The sequence below is a fragment of the Rhopalosiphum padi genome, chromosome 1, assembly GCF_020882245.1.
Source record: "Rhopalosiphum padi isolate XX-2018 chromosome 1, ASM2088224v1, whole genome shotgun sequence".
NCBI classification, from domain to species: Eukaryota; Metazoa; Arthropoda; class Insecta; order Hemiptera; family Aphididae; genus Rhopalosiphum; species Rhopalosiphum padi.
Genome location: NC_083597.1, coordinates 92792161 through 92812752, shown reverse-complemented (window position 1 = coordinate 92812752; position 20592 = coordinate 92792161). Strand labels below are relative to the sequence as shown.

At 24.3% G+C, this 20592-nt stretch overlaps 2 protein-coding genes across 2 annotated transcripts in view; one reads left to right on the top strand and one right to left on the bottom strand.

Moving 5' to 3' along the window:
- The window catches only part of LOC132918155 (H(+)/Cl(-) exchange transporter 7-like), a 39869-nt gene that overhangs the window by 12521 nt on the left and 6756 nt on the right, over positions 1-20592 (bottom strand). The window contains 5 exon segments of the mRNA XM_060979270.1: positions 11326-11409; positions 12965-13141; positions 13222-13434; positions 16498-16677; positions 18873-19042. Coding sequence (XP_060835253.1) covers positions 11326-11409; positions 12965-13141; positions 13222-13434; positions 16498-16677; positions 18873-19042 — 824 coding nt within the window.
- On the top strand, positions 7395-9130 carry LOC132917434 (uncharacterized). Its single transcript, XM_060978172.1, has 2 exons — positions 7395-7547; positions 8707-9130. The coding sequence occupies exons 1-2, from the start codon at positions 7530-7532 to the stop codon at positions 8986-8988; spliced, it is 300 nt and encodes a 99-aa protein (XP_060834155.1). The 5' UTR covers positions 7395-7529; the 3' UTR covers positions 8989-9130.

Here is a 20592-nt window from a genome sequence, read left to right as displayed (position 1 = left end):
AAAATTATTTGACCGAATACTTATACTAATACTCTACTCATTTAAATTTAAAATATACATTTATATAAGTTTATAATTTTTCTATAATTTAACTATTCGTTCAAAATGTTATTTTATACACACTATTTAAAAATGTAGTGTAATTCAAAATATGAAATAAAAAATGTATGCTATCGTGCAAAAAATATTAATTAATAAAAAACTTTAAAAAACCGTTGTTTTGAAATGACTTTTAATAATTATGTTCAAACATTTTTTTTTTTTGGCTTAGTATAGACTATTTAGGTTCGCCGTAACCACTACCTTCTCTCTATCTGTCTCTGCAATGTCTGTAGCTAGCGCTTCACCGTTCAGGACAGAAATTTCAAGGTCTTTATGAACCCTATCTATTCATCTTTGTCTTCGATGGCCAAACGGTCTTTTCCTCTTTGGTTTCCAGCTGGTGACTTGACTGATAGTCTGTTCTTGACCTCGCCATATCACATGTCCTGCCTAATTTATCCTTTTACTTTTCAATATAGCTATTAATTTTGAATCCTCTAACACGCGTATTATCTCTTCGTTCTTTCTTCGCTCATATTCTCCCGTGTTTTGGTTTCTCTTGGGACCAAAAATTTGTTATAATATCTTTCTCTCAAATCTTGCTAGGTTTTGCTTATCTAGTTTTGTTGTGGCCCAGGTTTCACACGCATACATCGTTATCGGGCGTATCATTACTTTGTATAATGTTAGTTTAAATCTGATTGAAACTAGTTTAGATTTTAATATTCAAAAAAAATCATTTGTTAGCTGAATATATTCTTTTGTGTTTCCTTGTGGTTATTGCTCGACACGTTAAATTCCACCTCTAGATATTTGAAGTTTACCTCCAACTCATATTTCTTACTATGCAGAAATCACAAGGAAGATAGGAGCATGTGTTCAAAACTCTAAATGTATGGTCTACATACCTATACTATTATTATATTATATTTATATACTTGTTTAGTTATGCACGGTAAAAATATTTTTTCAAAACGTTTTTAAATAAACAGTGATTCACCAACCATGATCGCACTTTTTAAAAATTAAGTCATTCAAAGTCTGATTTTTGAAATTTTTAAATATCCTCAAAGACTATATTTTAAAATTCTTTTTCTTTATGTTTTATACTATTTAAGGAGTGTCCTGTGTCGATATAAACTGTTTTTTTTAAAATGACAATCACCGTTTTATAAAAAATAAATATTACCATAGTAATTTTATATATCGTAATTTATTTTACCAAGTAAAACTACTTTTAAAGACTATTATTCTTAGTGAACAGTTTTTAATGGCTGTTAAACTACTTGTCCGTGTTTCAAATTAAATATATCAACATTTTTAAACATTAATTATTTAATATAATTTTAAAATATGATCTTAAAGTAAGTACATCTAAAAAAATTTAAAAATCAGAATTTGAATAAATTTATTATTTAAATTACGTAAGTGAATACACAACTGCGTTTTATTCGTATAACTATCGTGATACTAAAAAAGTAACAATCACTTTTTTCGATACATTTTATGTAAACCAGCTGCAAAAAAATGTGTTTGTTTATTGTCGATAGATATTTCGTAACAAAAAATATCAAGTAATTCAATGTACCTATCACGAAGTAAAAATTATTCATTCTAAACAGTTTATTGCCTGGCTTGAAAGCTATTCATAATTCCCATTGGTAATTAAAATGTTTATCAAATAAAAATAGTATTTATATTTTATATTAAAGTAATGAAAATCACTCTATATAGGTATTCGCCGATTTCCTCGTTTGAAGTTTCTGTTTGTGCTTATCGATGTCGATATATCTATAAATTGAGTACATATATTAGGTACCTACCTATTTATATATAATATAATATATGTGTATAGAATAATTAATGTTATTTCGTCTAATCGAATTCAAAAGCCACCCAAAATGACATTAAACTAAATTGGAAAACATGACTAAACAACATAGCGTGATAAATACACGCTGCTAAGCTGTATTATACGGAAATACAATGGTTGACGTACGATATAGTAAAAAAAAGATTAAAGTAATTTAGTGCCGATAAAACAAAACCGAGCCATACGTATATAGACAACGGTATGGTATCATTATTCTATAGCACGAGCATAATGCAACAACACATCGTTATTAAGGCTGAATAAAACATTTTTTAAATCAGCGACAATATACGTACTAGGTAAATGATAATACATATGGCAAAAACGTAAATGTTATAGGTATGTTACAGAATCGAATTTATCGTAAATTACGCAGATGAAATATATTTTTTACGCATATGAAACTCATTGTTATTAATACATTGAAAATTAGGAAACAAGTTAAAAAAATATTATTGTTATTATTGTTATTTTTTATTTTTTTGTTCAAAACGAATTAATTTCATAGTGCACCCTTGAAAATGCAATCTATATATTGCACAATATTTAAAATATTGTCTATATTATTCAAGTTGTTGATGAGAATATTCGTAGCAGTCAATAATCACAACTTAAATAATGTAAATCACATATCACCGTGGTAAAAATACAAAAAATACTTACAGATAACTGTTTGTTAAAAAAGATTCGTTTATAAAAAAAAAAAAAAATTCGGGTTATATAATAATACACATAATGTTGGAAAATTTTAGTACCTTATAATTAATATTAAATGATAAAGGTACAACAAAATAATTAAAATAGTTATTTCATTTAGATACAATTTTTCTGATGCATATTGCACTATATAGTAATATAAATATGAAAATGTATACGAATTATCTAAATTAAAATAGGTGGGGAGTTTTTCAGGTATAATAATAGTTAATTATAATAGCTGTAAAGTATATTTAGTATCTAAAATTCTATCCTGGACATAAAGACACAAATAATAGTTACAAAAGTTTATAAGCTAAGCTAACTTAAATAAAATAATTGGAAAAAACTATTAAAATTAGAAAATTGTAAATGTTAATAATGAGTTTTTGTTGTGCACGCGTTAAGCGATTTAGATGAGCGTAGTCAACTCTTTCTATCTACTCTGCGAACATTAAAATTTATCAGTCGTAAGTCAAATTGAAGGTATCTACAAATGATTGTCTTGTTTCGATCACCTATTACATCAATATAAATTTACAGTATTCACTATTCGATGAAAACATGCTTTATTCAAAAAATTGTTAGGCAAAGTTTACTTTACGCAATAAATAGACGATACGATAATAAGATTTTTTATTTTGAACTATCAATTATCTATAAAAAAAAGTGGGCAAATGGGTATCGCTCTGCTGTATAGTAGAGATGAGTAGGTCACTATAATGGATGTGTTAAATTTGAATGCAATGACAGGTATCATTGTATACGAAAAACGATTCATCTGAATGGAGATGATTTGTCAGTTTAGGAGAATTAGTAAGGTATATTATATTATTAACTATATTTAAATTGTAATATATCGTTATTTTACTCGATTTCATGAAAAAATAAATTTCATACGCTCATAAAATTTTTTCTATATTGACGCTGGAGTTTTTTTTTTATAGTTATTTGAAGAAAAAATTAAGGAGGACCTTGTGTTGGGTTTTTTAACCTTAGATATAAATTACAAACATTTTATGAATTTTAAACTTCAAAATTCCTTGCAAATTTTCGCGATTTTAACATATTTCGTAAACATTTGAACTTTTAATGCTTATATAATCAAAAATTGTGAATAACGATTTTTGATTTTTTTTACTACAATAATAAAAGTTTATAAGAAACCCTGAATTAAATTTTAAAGATTTTTTGTAAAGCCAAATTACTTTTATCGGAATTTCAAGAAAAAAAATTTAGAAAAATCAAAAATTTCAATGGTCTATAAATAGTTTTAGAAAATTCTAAATATTTGAAAATTTAATCGTAAATAGATAATGCTAATATAAACATTTTGTGAAAATTTCAAGTAATTACAATGATTCGTTTTTGAGTTACAGCAAAATAAAAAAAAAAAAAAAATCATTGTAAAATCAATACACTCATCACTCCGTTCAGAATCTAAAAATAAAACGTATTCTAATATTTGAGATATATGCGTACATAATGACAGGGCCTAAAATTAGGGTATTTTGCTACTGCAAACCTATTCGTAATTCCACACATCAAATATTTAAAAATAATAAACATAAACCTAGTAGTGCGCAATACACATCATGCCACATATTATAAAACTTCGTTGAATAATTATTGTTGGTACTTATTAATGATCAGTTATATAAGTACGAACTAAAATCTAAAAGTTTTAAGTGCAATTTTTTGCAATTTTTGCAACTTTTGGATTTTTATTGCAATTTTATTGAATTTACTCAATTATTTACAAATATTTTAGTTATACCTATAGTTGACACTCAACCATCGTAAAATCTATGTAATCTTATACAATAAAGATAATTTCAAGTTGGTAGGTATTTAATACAGCACAAAAATAATTTGTGAAATATGACTTTAACAATAATGCGTATTGTTAAAATTTGTTCTTCAGCTATTTCGAATAGAATACTGAATTATTTGTATTTAAATTTTTGGTAAAATTTTAAATAATAACAGTAAATTTAAAACATTTATAACTAAACGCTGTTATTTTTTGTAATGCAATTTTTAATATTTTAACTTTTAAGTGTAATTTTTGGTATTTTTTAGTGTAATACTGCAATCAATTTTTCAGTACTACAACATCCGTACTCTACTAATTAATCATTTTTAACAATCAACATTGAATATTAATCAAATAAAAATTTATAAAATCCAAAAAAAATACTGCATATTTTTTAATTTGCTACTGCACATTTAATAATAGCTACTGTAAACAATTTTAGGCCCTGCATAATGATTTCAGAATATGATACGATTAACCTTGAATATGAAGTTAATATTTTAAGCATTACCATACTGAAAATTACAAAAGGTAATTAAAATAATTTTAAGTTCTTGATTTGCAAAGTTAAACTAATATAAAGGTTTATCCTATTGAAATGGACCTGATTAAAATAACACGAGACAAACACTACAGAAAATAAAACTCAATCATGTTTTTGAAACCAAAGTTGCAACATAAAAAATACATTTTGTACACTAAAGGTATAAGATATAACATTATGCCATAAATTATAATCAAATTCAGTTAATTATAATATATTCTCATACAGATGTACAATATTTTTAATTAATAGTCAATTGAAGATACACGTTTATTAAAATGTACCTATATAGCAATATTAATATAACAATTACAAATCTATGCTACTTTAAATAAAATTCTGAGTTTGAGAAAATGTTAATCCCAATGGGAATTTTTTAAAGGTTTGTATAATTTTGATATCTGTTAAATATTTTAATATAATTATATATATATTTTATATATTTTTAAAAACTACCCAGGACATAAAAACGCAAACATGTAGACAATTTAATAAACATTTACTTAAGTCAGTTATGAAAATAAATGTTATTGATTTTAAATTAAATTATAATAAGTTATTATATTTAAAAGATTGAGTTAAAGTTTAAATGCAAAAAAAATATTTAAAGACTATTCAAAATGAAATTAATTTTGACTAATAATAATAATAAACAATAAAAAAATAAAAATACATTTTGATAGTTTCTACTTAAAAAGCTTTGATTTTCTACTTTGAGAATGGATTTGAATAAAAAATCGAATTTAGTTAATACTTTAACCAGATCAAGATAAAGTTAGGTTAAAGTTTAAACCTAACCTAATACAAAAAATAAATAAAGTAAGGATTACCGTTTTTCCTTATTTTATTTAATTGTGTATTAAAAAAGTCAAATTAAATAGATCAATAAATTATTATATCCCCTGATGTATCATTTTAATCCAGGCTTTTTTGTTCTGTGCATAGTTCATATTATATGATAAAGCATAAAAGAAATTAAAAATTTTTCGTTTAACCTGATTTTGAATAGAATAATTTTGACATAATTAGGTCGTAAATAAAAAATTAGAATACTTATATAAAAATAATATACTCAACAATTATTACACATTATACAAGTGGTAAAATAGTTTAATATTAAATGAATACAAATTGTTATTTTGTTTTCTATCATCAAACAAGGTTTAACATTTTATATTTATAAATGGTAACGTAGGTATTTTAATATTTTTCATAAAAAAAATAAATTTTTGTGTATTTTATTATCATGTCAGATATATTTAAAAATATTAATTAAAAAGTTAAAATCTATAAAAAATGAATATTTTAGTTACTAAATTAAAAAAATTAAAATAAAAGTAAAAAAAAGTAGGCAAATGGACACCGCTCTGCTGTACTTTAGGTGTTGAGTGGATCACTATTATGGATATGTCAAATTTAAATTCAATGACGAATACGAAAAACGATTTTAAGAAGAGACAGTTTGATAGGTTATATCACCAAGTAATGTATATATTTTTTTTTTTTTTTTTGATAAAGCTATTAAAATTATTATTTTTACTTTTAGTAATTGGCAGTATTGCAGTAGGTCGATACATTTTTTTCAAAAATATTGAATTTATTATATTGTCATAATAATTTATTATAGGATATAGGTATATAATATTTTATCAACTTCTATAGTTTAAAATTTAATAATTTATGTATTTTTAATATTTTTACACAGATTTAAGAACAACTTATATTGTACTAAACTTTTAAGAACTTCAATACTGTGAATAATGTTTTATCGACATTTTTATAACATTTTTTTAAAAAAAATATGACAATTTGTCGTGCCTTTAAATAGTCGAAATATATTGAAAATTGTATCATCTAATGCAAATAATAATATAACAATTTGATGAAAATTAATTCTCTATTGATTATGAAAATATAAGAATACATTTTGGTTTGAGTTAGTAAAGTTAATAAGTTTTATTGTATTATAATTTATATTTTGGTATGTACATATTTAAATACAAATAGAACAGATACCTAATTTAGTTTGTCCATATTATTCTGTCTCGCGATTAATAATTATAGAGTTAAAACAATAATATAATAACTAAATAGTCAATAGATGATGCATTTCACTTATAAGTGCACGAGTATACAATAATATAAATATCAATAATTAAAAATTATCTTAGTTTATTTGTGTTTTGATCTTAACAATATTAGTTTTAAACAACAGTAATTTAATAAAATAATTCTCGTCAAATGTCTAAAAAAAACTGTTTACCATCTGTCAATAATAATAATATAATAGCATTGATTATATTTACGGTTTATTATTATAATAATATGAAGTTAAATTAACCGGTTTATTCGTGAAGAGGAAAAAATTAAAGACTGGTTTGGGTATTTCCTTGGATAAGCCGAAGGTCAATACACTAGAAGTGATTACAATATTGTTTACAACAAATATTGGCGAAATAAGAAACGTGCGCGGACCCTATATAAATGACCACTTGCAAGTGCAGAGGTACAGTATACATCACATTTTCAAAGACGAATATTCAGTAGTCTCAAGAATCATGAAATCTTACACAGCGGTATGTAGTTTATTTAGTATTATTGTGTTAGTCCATTACAGTTTCTGCTTTGAGTAACAACTACATTTTTAATTTATTATAATAGATAAATAAATATTTTCCTTATATAAAATTATATAAAAAAATTGCTTATCAGTTTTCGATACCTACTTTCAAAACACTTACAATTTTCTAATCAAATGAAAATAGCCCAACTTAACCTTAATCAAATACAATTTTTAAAGAATTTATATCTATCTTAAAAACTTCAAGACTAGTTTTCGTGAAGCAATTGAATTCCGTGTCAGAAAAAAATATTTTTAAATTTTTTATTCTATTCAATAACTGAAAAATAAATTTATTTTTTCTTAAAATTGTACACTTGATTAAGTATAATTTCATATTTATTATTATAATAATGCTTAACTTTTATCGTATGTACCTACACCTTACTTTATCTACACCTACCACAATTATTTGCGTGATTTGATATATATTTTTAATGTATTTAATATATTTTATTATTATTACAATATATTGTTGAAACAATTCGTTATTTTAGTGAATAATTGTTTTATTATTATAGTTAAATAACTGTTGAAATAGGAAAAGCATAGTACCGTTCTCTGTTTTTTGTTTTGGCTACACTCTACTTCCTTTTCATTTGTTTAAACTTTCATTGAATGATTCCCCTCTCTTGATTACCCCAACGTGATCACCTATTTTCTATTTTTAATTCTTCCAATATTCCTTTTAACAACAAAAATATCCTCTTAAACCAACAAAAAAATATTATACTTAATACATTATCTTTTTAATTATATAGACTTTTTAATTTAGTTTTAAATTGTCCTTTTTTTAAAAAAAAAAAAAAATAAAATCTATTTAATATCGTTCACATTATGTCTTTCTTTAATACATAAAAGTAGAAACTAATAATCATAATAGGAAGTTCGTTAAGAAAAAAATAATAATAACTGTTTAAATATTTGTCTTACAAAATTGTGGTCATTTGACAATAATATAACAAAATTAAAAGTATCAATACTTTTTAGAATTTCATAATTTCACAATAAAAGGATTACTAATATAATATACACTTTATAATGACTGTATTATTAAATTAATAATATACAATAATAAATAATAATAATACATTAATAATATTAATATTGTTTAGATATTAGCTTTGTGTTTTGTCGTTCTCGTAATGACTCAACAAGCTACTTCAGAACCAGCTCCCGAACCACGCAAGAATGGTGGTGGTGGTGGTGGTGGAAATCACCATGGAACTGGCGGAAATTATGGAAATGGAAATTACGGACATGGACATGGTGGACACGGTGGACACGGTGGCAACGGACATAATACACACGGAAGTAGCGGACATGGACAACACGGACACGGAGGTGGCGGACACGGACACGGAGGTGGCGGACACGGACACGGAGGACATCATTAAATTTAAAACAATTTCATTTTCATCCAGTACAATAATATAAAAAAAAACTATTATTTTTTTTCTTATCAATTTATGTATTATCTTTAATGCAAAATCCGAATAAACAATAATTTCTCATGGAATTTTCACCTATATCAAACAATCGTGTGTTAATTATTTTTTTTCTTATCTTATATGGATTGAGATAATATGATTTAAATCACAAAAAAATAACATAATAATACAATGAAACCTCCTCCATCTAACAATCACCTCCCAATAGCGAACGAATTCTTGGGGACAAGAAAATTTTCATTATTTTTCAATGTAAAAACCTCCGAATAACGGACGCCTATTTTAAAGAATATTTTATTTCTGATTTTTTAATCAGGAATAACGAGAATTTTCATGCGAAAGCAATATTTGACAAAATCGATTTTCCTTTTTTAGTATAACTCAAAAACAAGAAACTGTAGATACTTGAAATTTTTACAAAATATTTATGTTAAAATGTCCAACATATAAAATTATTATTTATATAAAAAAATTTCTAAATATTTTTTTTTGCGTTATTTATAGACATTTGGGATTTTTAATGTTTTTTCTTTAAATGTTGATAACATCATTTTGGCTCAAGATGCTTCAAAAAATTTAATTTATGTTTCCCTATAGGTTGTTCATTTATCAAAATTTCATATGAAATGATATAACAATGAATTTAAATTGAACATATTCATTACAATGATTCCCTCAAAATTGGCCAATCTATTTTATTTTTTGATTTCTTTAAAAGGAAATGTGTTGTATTGATATTATATTATATTTTAAATGTTAACAGTAATATTCGTTTATATTTTATTTGACTAATTTTTTAATTATTAAAGCACTAAATTAAATTTAACATAGTCAAAGTGCATATATTTTCCATAAAAACATTTACTTCTTATGAGTTTCAAAAATTTACTTCTTCTGAATAGCGGACAAAATTTCAGTAACCGAGAGTATAAACTGTTCAGAGGTTTCACTGTATATACTATTGACATAACCACTGGAAGGATTTGGTTTAAATTTTGGCATTTATAGAATATAAATAGTTTTAAAAAAAATCATAATAGGTACTATATAAAATATTCAACTTTTTGACTACTTCTTAAATACCTAGTTACAAAACCATTTTTACATACTCCTACAATATTATCATACAAATATAAAAGATTTTTTACAAGCTCACGCAGACATATATAATATTCAAAATCGGTATTAATACACATCGTATCATTTGATTAAACATTATCAATAGAACCAGTTACGGAGTTACGGTTTGTTGAATTAAAAATTTTTAATAACTTTGCAAAATATAAATTAAAATTAAAAGTTTGTTTTACGATCATATATATCACTTTTTTATCAAAATAAATACTATTTAAATCATGATATCAATATTTTTTGAGCTTGCTTGAACACAAAATTAAAATCACGTTTACATATAAAATAAATAACAAAATATTAATATATAATATATATATCTATCCTTTTAAGTTTTATTGTCTATGTTATCTATTGCTGGGACAATGAAATATAAAATGTTTTAATAAAACTGTAAAAGTCACATTATTTACTATTAATTTTTCTATTGAATTAACATAATAATTTTGGGATACTATTTATATCTATTAAGATTTAAGTTATTTAACGGTGAAATAGCAAAGCAAAATTTATAATATTAATTACGTTTTATTTTTTGCTTCAGACATCATATAGAATTAAGCAAGGCAATATAAGCACGAATACATGATACTATGATAGACATTCAAGTTAATTTCAAACGTTCAGAGATTCGTGTTTAAATTAATTAAAAGTGAACTACATATTTAAATATTTTAAAGTAATATGTATAAATATGAACAGTTCCCACAACTTGTTAAGTTATTATAAGTTAAGTTAAGTAATTATAATAAAAACTAATTTTATCAATACCGCGTACCTACTTAAATAATATAATATTATAAAGGAAGAAATGTATTCATATTATTATTTCATAATATAACTCACGAACTTAATAATTAATTAGAAATTGAAAATTGCAGGCTTATTAATACTGGAATACTTTTTTTTAAATGCAAGGGTAATAAATTAACATTTCACGAATTGGCGAATCAAATACGATATTTACCTATAGTTTTATTGGCCTATATATATTAGATTTATAATTCAAATAACTTTAAAGTTATAATTAACTTAAAATATCATTAATTGGATTTTTTAATGTATCATATTAATACAAAATTATTTAACCTGGCTATCATGATAATTTATTTTATTTCTATTACAATAAATATTGTACAAACTAGTACTCACTAATCTCACAATATATGGTGCTGAATTCATGTACGGTCGCAAATCAATAACAATACTTCTTTCATCTTCTTCGATTTTTAATCTCTGAAACATATATATATATATATTTCATTTAATGTTCTAAATATTAAAACTGATCGAGAAGAAAAACACACAATATTACATATACCAGTGTTTCCCAGCCTATAGGTCACAAACCAACATTGAGTCATGAAATATTTTTGATGGATCGCGACTCGTGGTAATTTTAAACTAATTAGGCAATTATGTTGATACTTAACAAACAGTAAATTTGCGGTGATTTTAAACTGTGCTCAAAATACAAGTAAACACAAAATCACACATGTGAACTGCGCCCCAGTTTTTATCCAGTGTAAAAAGGTGATATATAAACTGCGCCCGGGTAAAATTTCAAAAATCAATAGCTACATATTTGTAAAATTATCTTTAATACATACTTAATTCGTTACAGCTATATTATAATATGAATAATTAGAATTTAAAAAAATATATAATTTTAAAAAGTAAAATAATTACAAATATAAATAATAACATATTGTTGATACATATTCATCAATTAGAGTTTGACCACTATTATATATTTTATTAATTAAATTTTGTAACTTTTCGCGGTTTTTTTTTTTTTTGTTTAGAATTTTGGTATTTAAAGGTTCATTTATAGTATTTAGTTCGATGTATTTAACTATTTAAATTTTTTTAACTTTTCTATGAACATGATAATATTTTGATGAGTTGTATAAAAACTATAGAATTAAAGTGAGAATAAAAAGATTCGCAAGCATTAATAGTTAAAGTTGGCTCTGAAAAATGCTGCGAAAGTTTTGACCGTACATCGCTACTTAACCTCGCCCGAACTTGGAGGCTGATTAATTTTACGAAACTTAAATTTTGAAATAATTTTTAAGCATTTTTCGTGCTGCGACATAGTTCGGCCATCGTGACTTTACTGATTAAAGTGAATACGATAGGTACTAACAAACCTATGTCACGGATTTAGCGATAACCATCAGTTGTATTACTGCAATAGTTATTCGATAACGTATTGGTATTTCTTGACGAAAATACAATTTCTGTAGTTCTAATTGAAAAATTACACAATCATAAAGACTTTAATAAGTTAAAAGTTTTGTATACTTTACAAACTGGGCACAGCTTAAGTCAGTGCTTCTCAACCTGGGGGCCATGGCTATATGACTGGGGGGCCTTGAAATATTTATTTAATTTAAAATATTTTCAATTATTTAGTTATTATATAAATATAACATTATAAGTTATAAGTATACATTATATTATAACCGACCATATGATTAATCATTATTTAGTACATTGGGAAAGTTTATCTTACATTAAAAAATGTAGGGGGCCCTATAACAAAAAAGGTTGAGAAGCACTGACTTAAGTTATCGGTAGCAGTTTGTATTACACCTTTTTAACATAGATAGGAAGCAATTTACAAAAAAAAAAAGGTTTGGGCGCAGTTTAAATTCAATTCATTAAAGTCATTAGTTACACCTTCTACCTATATACGAGTAGATAGTGTGAAGTATAAAGCAAAAATTATCTACAAGATTATAAATACCCATGCTTGAAAGCATAACTAAGTTTTTCATTAACTAACCTGATAAAGTAGAGTATCGTCACAAATAAACGTTGACTTTCTAATAAGCTCCAGTTTTGTATAATAATTTTCATCATGCAAAGGAGTAAGGTATAAATTGTGCTCAAGGATGACATTTAACTGAGACCGAAGAATAAATCCTTTAAGTAAGCCATAACATTTATGTTCTATAGTTGTCTGTGAACAATATTTTAGAAGACATTGAGATATTATTAAAAAGTTGTAGAACTTGATAAGGCCCTTATTCATATATTTACTCGACAGTAGCAAACTTTCGATGCTACCACAGGAAACCCATTGTGTTTAGTTGTATTCAATATATCCACTAATTTTCCGACCATTAGTATGTGAGGAATTGCACATACTGTATCACTCATAAAATCTTCTGTCGTTATATCGCTAGTTAAAGGTGGTGGTTCGCTTACTAATATAGGAACACCAGACAGTTTAATCTGCATTTCATAAATACCCTTTAACACATAAATCAAAATTTGTCACATTTATAATCAACATTGTTCATTTTATTACATTTATATCAATAATTTCAAATTAAAAGTTGTGTAATCTCTGTACCATAATTATCTGATTATTTCTTGGATATTATTTATTTATTTCAAGTATACGGACTGTGGCATGAGTCCTATTACAATATGATAATGTATTGCACAATTATAAATTAAATTATAAATATAAAAGCAAAAAATATTTACAATTTAAATATACTAAATTCAAGGATCGCTGACAATAGTCAAATACCCTAACCTGCGGGGTTTTTTTTATTGGGGTGTATCGTTTGAATGAGAAATAATGGTATTTTGCGCCAATTTTATTAGTTGTAATTTGCGCCAAAATATAAAAATATAACATTATTTTGCGTCATATCAAAAAATTAATTTTAATAATATGTGCCACGGCAGAAAACGAAATTGAATATGTAATCTACGTCACACTTTTAACTTCAATTGTTAGAATTAATCAGCTAATAAATTTACTGATATCGAATCTATCTACGATATTCCTAAGTTATTTACGCAATGATCATTATCGGTGCATACTAGTTGCACTAGTTCCATTACTAGTTGTATAACAAAAGTCATAAATTACGACTTTGAAATTACAAACTTATTTTGATACATGATGTTAGAAAATATTTGGAACCACTTATATATTTATTATCTGTCTATTAGGAGGCAACTAGTATTAGGCCCTTTTCGTTTACGATACAATTTAGGGTACGACTGAAGGCATCTCGTATATTTGGGAAGCAATTCGTATAAAATTATTGACTTTTTTGACTTCGAGAGGCAACTAGTGTGCGTCTATCATTATATATCACTTTTATTCGAATTACTTCTAGACAAAAAAATATGACCTAGTCAATTTATTTCAAAATATCTTAAAACTAAATAATGCAAGTGAACTTTGTCTAAAACCAAATTCATTTTTATCTGTTTTCGAAGATGCAATGCAATTCATGTAGCATTAAGACAAGTATAGGAAGATACAAAAATATTCGGTTGTAGATTTCATCTAACTCAATCGTAGTATAGAAAAATTCAGGAATTAGGCCTATCAAATATATATAAAACTAATAAAGCAGAAGATAGCAAGTGTCTAAACCATACTTTGGTTGCCATTGCTATCTTTAAATTAGGTTAGTGGCTGTTTTATTGAAGATTTTATGTCATGAATTCCTAATGACTAAGATTTAAAAAATAAATGAATTATTTAATTGACACAAAAAATCAGTGAAGCGGCTAAATTTCTGCCAATAATTTGGGCTGCAAACATCACTAGTACTAAGCGTCACTAGCTCTCATTACAAATGCTTGTAAATCATATCATTCACGATTCAATCCTGAGTTTTATTACTCATATCAGTCATATCCTACTATTTACCACTTTTTGAATGTATTGAAAGATTTCAAATAGAAACGTTGATTAAAATTAAAAGTATACATTTCAAAAAAATTATGAAGACTACAGACTAAAGAAAATTGATAGAAAAAGTTAGTTTCATCTTTAAGTTACAAGTTTAGCATAAAAAAGTGAGTCAGCTAGGTATTATAATTATTATTGGTGTTATAGAGATATTATTGAAAATGTATTTTATTAACTTGATTGGTCGATAATTAAAAAAACAATATGTTAATTTGTAAAAAAAAAAATTGTTTAGTTATTTAAAAGTGGCACAAATTATAATTTGAATAAAGTTTTATGTCGCAAAAACTACAATCTTAAAAAGTGGTGCAAATTACCAAAATTAATTTTTAGAAGTAACACAAATTACATATATATTTTTATTATTTGTTGATTGTTTTGGCGCAAATTATATATGGCTGTATTTGCAGACTATTTCTCTAGGTTATCGATATCACTTTTGATGAAATTTAAAAGTTTAGCGTCGTCAGCAAATAGAAAGTTAAGAAAGGTACTAAACATTTTATACTCTTAACCCACTAAAGTACCAATGAGATACAATTTTCTACCAGAAATCACCTACAAAGATAAAAATCGAAACATTTTTTTCTCTTCCGAAGGCGATGATAGACAGAAAAAAACATACATCATTGAAAATATTATGTATTCATCACTCTGCTTATAATTTAAAATATACTTTCAAATAAATCAATTTAGGAAATAATTGTGGTTAGGTTACAAAAAACAATTTTAAATTTATATTTGAAAATAGCCAATAAAATCTAAACAGCTTATCTTATAAACAATAATTTACTATGTTTACTTAAATTTTTCCAGTTTGCAATAAGTAAATATTATAGCGTTATAATATTCTAAGAACGAAAAAGTAATTATGTAAAATTGTAGAACAAAAGTTAATGTGTTTTTACTGAAATCCAATATATTTAGTTAAAACAGTCAGAGATTGTTTCAGAAATAAAAATAAATACTATTGTACTTAGCTGACGGTTGAAAGTAATAAATATATATAACTCAAAAAGATCCAAAATATTTTTAAAATTCTATTATGACTAGAAAATTGTAATTTAAATATTTATTGAAATTGAAAATATCAAGTACCTATTATTATTAATTTTTATTATAAAAAAATAAAAAATAAAACAGAGTTAATTTTGTTGAAAAATAATATATATATATATATAAATATTATTGTTTTCCGATATTATTTTTCTTATTTACTAAAAAAAAACTGATAATTTGATAAACTAAAGTATTAACTAGTTAATATTTTCTTCTAAAAATCATCTTCACACAACGTTGAGAATTCAACGAAAGACTCACACAAAAACACAAACCATTGTAAAACTAATAATTAAAATCATTCATTTGACCGTTTAGAATCTAACATCTAAGATTTTTATTTAATGTAATAAACGCCTATATTCATTATTTAGTGTTTCGAATAACTGAGAGTGTTGAAGCTGTAATCCATTAAAAAATAAGTTTAAATTAATTAATATTTCTTCACCAAATAATATTTGTGATGATAAAATAGATATAAATTTAAATTTATCTAAGCGACATACGATAATGTTATAGTTTATATAACTTACATCTGTAAGAAAATCACCAGTCCATTTAGCTGTAAATAAAGTGATCATCAGTGGTAATAAGAACTGAACATTTCCTGTAGCCTCAATAAAAACGACAGTCAGACTTATAGTAGCTCTGACGATCCCGCCTAATTGTGCTGCAGCCCCAAGTAATGCATATTTTCCTGGATTGTTTCCAATCTAAAAAAAAAAAAAAAAATTGCCTCACGAAATCAAAATTAAAATGATGTTTTATTTAAAATAACAATATAACAATATTATTTTTAAGAATAATTTAGTTAATAATATTTTTTAGATATTATATATTTAGAGAAACACTTTCGAAATATTCTGTGCTTAAATTATGTATTTGTGCATCTTTGCGGATATTACATTACTTGAGTTGTACACTTTCAAAAATAATTTTTTCTAGAAATAACACTTATCTCCCCCAATGTAAGGAAGGTTCAGAATTCATTATGCTGAATTGTTTTACTTATAGACTATAGTTATTACTTATTCTATATTTGTATATAAGATACAATTCGTTGGTAACAGAAAGCAACAAGTTGTATATTACAGTCAACTTTGTTTAATACGTGTATTGTGAACCCTTAATTTCAATTTTCAGGTTAAACAAAACATCTATGAATACAATTTAATCGCTTTCTGATATGTTAAAATGAAAATAATTACCTAATTTTAAAAAAAGTGTATTTATAATTTAATAACAAATTTTGTAAAAATTAAACTTTAAACCAATATATCAAGTAGTTAAGATACGTGCGACTTAATGTTTAGCACTAAAAATATAACAAATCATAATACTTCAAGGAATTCCCTTAAAAATTGATTCAAATTATTAAATAAAAACTTTGTATAATTTAAATTTAAGTTGTAAATAAAAAGACCGATCATATAATGTGTTAAGTTTAGCTAATTAATTACGGAAGATATGAAAACCAAACTTATAAGGTATTCTAGGTATTATTCAGAAAAAAATACACAAACAAAAAAACCCATACTAAATATTGAATTATTTGGAGTAATATAAGATTTATTTAAAAAAATTCTAACTTTTGATAAAAAATGTTTGCTTTTTTCAATTTAATAATAATAATTGCGTGTTGGTTAATAGAATAATTAAATAGCTTTAAAATAAAAATAAAATTATGTTAAAACGTTGAAAATTTTCGAAAAAAAAACATAAAAAGAAATGCGTGGTAGGTTTGCTTTTGTTTAAAAAAAGTTAAATTGCCCATAAGGTCATAACTTAAAAAATATAAAAGTTAGACTTCCTATTTTTAGGTATACTTTCATATGACGCCAGCCGGTTATACCTATTCCCCCGGAATACATTACATATACTCATATTTGTTTGCGCATGACGAAAATTTCGTTTGGCAAATAATCGTGTAACCATCGCTGCTTTTGTCGGGTTCATAGGTAAGACATAATTACATAAATAATTATATAATGAAGCAAAATAAATAACTTTATGTAACTAATTAATTTTTTTTTTTAGTGAGGTAGTTTATGGTGAATGTTTATTAAATGTTATCCATTCTTATTGAATGTATGAAAAATGAACTCCAAGTTAAAATATTTCACTAAAAGTTCCAAAAATACTCTAAGAATAAAATAAGTTTAAAAAATGCAGAATGAAGTTCTACAGACAGGTACTTTCAAAATTTAAAATAGTGGGAAAGTAGGTAACCACTCTACTATACAGTAGGTGTCGAGTATCGTGTGTATCAAATCGATTCTGGGAGAAGACGATAAACCTATATTACTAAGTATATTTCATAATATATTTATATTAACAAGGCTGGACCAGTTAACAATTTTTTAATTCGTTAAGTTAAAAGTTAACTTTTTAACTCATAAGTACATTTTTTAATATTTTATTAGAATGGATAATACACAAAATTACTAAAAAAAAAAAATTAAATTAAGTTATTTATACTGTGATTTTTTTAATTACGTATTTACGTATGTTTTTAAATATATACCTACATGAGTTTTGTGATTAGGAAGCAATTAGTTAGAAAATTTAAAAATAAATGATATTTGTACTAAAATCCATGCCCTAGGCTTATTCAAATAACAACTAAAATAAGAATAACTATTATTATTGATTTACAAAACAACATTTTTATAAAATAAGAGGGAATAATAATATAATTATTATCTAAGAGTGTTATATTCTTAAAAGTTATTAAAATACTAAAAAAAAAATTATTATATTTTACTCGAGTTTATAGTTAATTATTTCATATTTAGTTTTATAATATATTATATTCTTAAATAATAATAGTTCATTTTTACTATAGCAGAAAAATCTAAAAATTAACATAGGTATACTATAATATTATTGCTATCACAAAACCACTTACAATACCAGGAGAATAATAATGAATAACTTTGCTTGCAATACGTCCCCAAGCAGCTCCAATCAATAACGAAGGTAAAAACAATCCAGCTGACATGTTAAGACCAACAGTTAACTCTGTTAATATGAAGTAAGTTATACAATAAACTAATAATGAGACTATTGAATATGCTTCTGTAAATAATCAACAACAAAAAAAATAATAATAAATAAATAACTAGAATAGTATTAAAAAAATCTAAAAATAAAATAAAGTTTGTAAGAAAACACACTGATGAGGTTCAACGAAAATTAGGTTTTCCACTCTACCCACATGCAGATGCAAGGTATTTTCTCGCTGGCTACAGTATAGGTATTTTTATTTTATTATTATACAAACTAGCTTAAAGCTTCATTTCGAAACTTCAATAACTAAGAAAATCCAAAAATGAGTTATCCATGTGATATTATTTGCTGTTTTTACTTAAAAATGGAGATATATGTTAAATTTTGACTAATAGTTACAAAAGTACTCTAAATTTAAGGTTTATATCTAAAAAATATTTATATAATATAGAGTATAAAATATTAAATTTTTTAGATAGAAACCTTAAATTTAGAATACTCTTGTAACTATTAGTCAGAATTTAACCAAATTTGAATTTTTCAAATTGTTGCAGTTGTGAATTAAGATTTCGAGCTGATCCTGCATAGTGTTGCTTATGACAAATTAAATAATGGCAGTGTTTTACTCTTTCTTAAATGTAAATAACATATATTTTTAACACAATCATTTGGGTGGTTTTGACCCAATATAAAATACAAATATAAAATTATGTAAAATTACAAATACTATTTTAATTTATGTAACCAATTTAATGAGGTTTTTGTCAACAAATCCCTGCATGAACCCCTTTTTAAAATATGAAATTTAAAAAGTTAGTTTCGATATATACATTCTCAAATATAAGATTATTTTTGTACCAAATTTCAAAACCATGAATCCATTAGACTTAGCTGCGTATCGTTTACATTTTACACACGCATACACTTTGTTTTTATTTTTTTTTTATTATAGATATAGAAAAATAAACAAATTATACAATAACAGGAATTAATAAAATTGGAAGTTAGAAAAAAATGAAATATAGTATAAATAATAATACTTTAATGTCATTACTGTTCATAATTGATTTTTATTTTATTTTTAAATCAAAACATAAATTATTGATTGAATATTATTATAGTTACAAATTTGATTAGCCTATTTTCTACAAGCTTATACAGCTTGTGGTGAAAATAGGGAGTTAACATACTACTAAATATACTAATGAAATATTAACATAAAATTAAATGTTAATATACAAACCTAGTACAATTCAAATAATATTAGAATATTATATTAAATCAATATTAAATATATTAATGAATAATATTAGATATTAATTAAGTATTTAAAAAAATGATGCGCATATTATAAATATTACAAATAAATCTACTTTGTAGCTTGTAATGAAGCAATATAATATTTTATGCATATTAAATTGACAATGCTTTCACATTTTTTTTTTTTACATATCTACCTTTTTCATTTTAGATTCTGTTTAATAAATAGTTTTTAAAGATCTTCATTCCCAACTTAAAATTTTTTTTTATAGTAGTACAGTAAGTACATAGAACATACATTGTATAATATAACCATTTAATGAATTTACATTTTAAAAGACTTGAATAAATATAAAGTC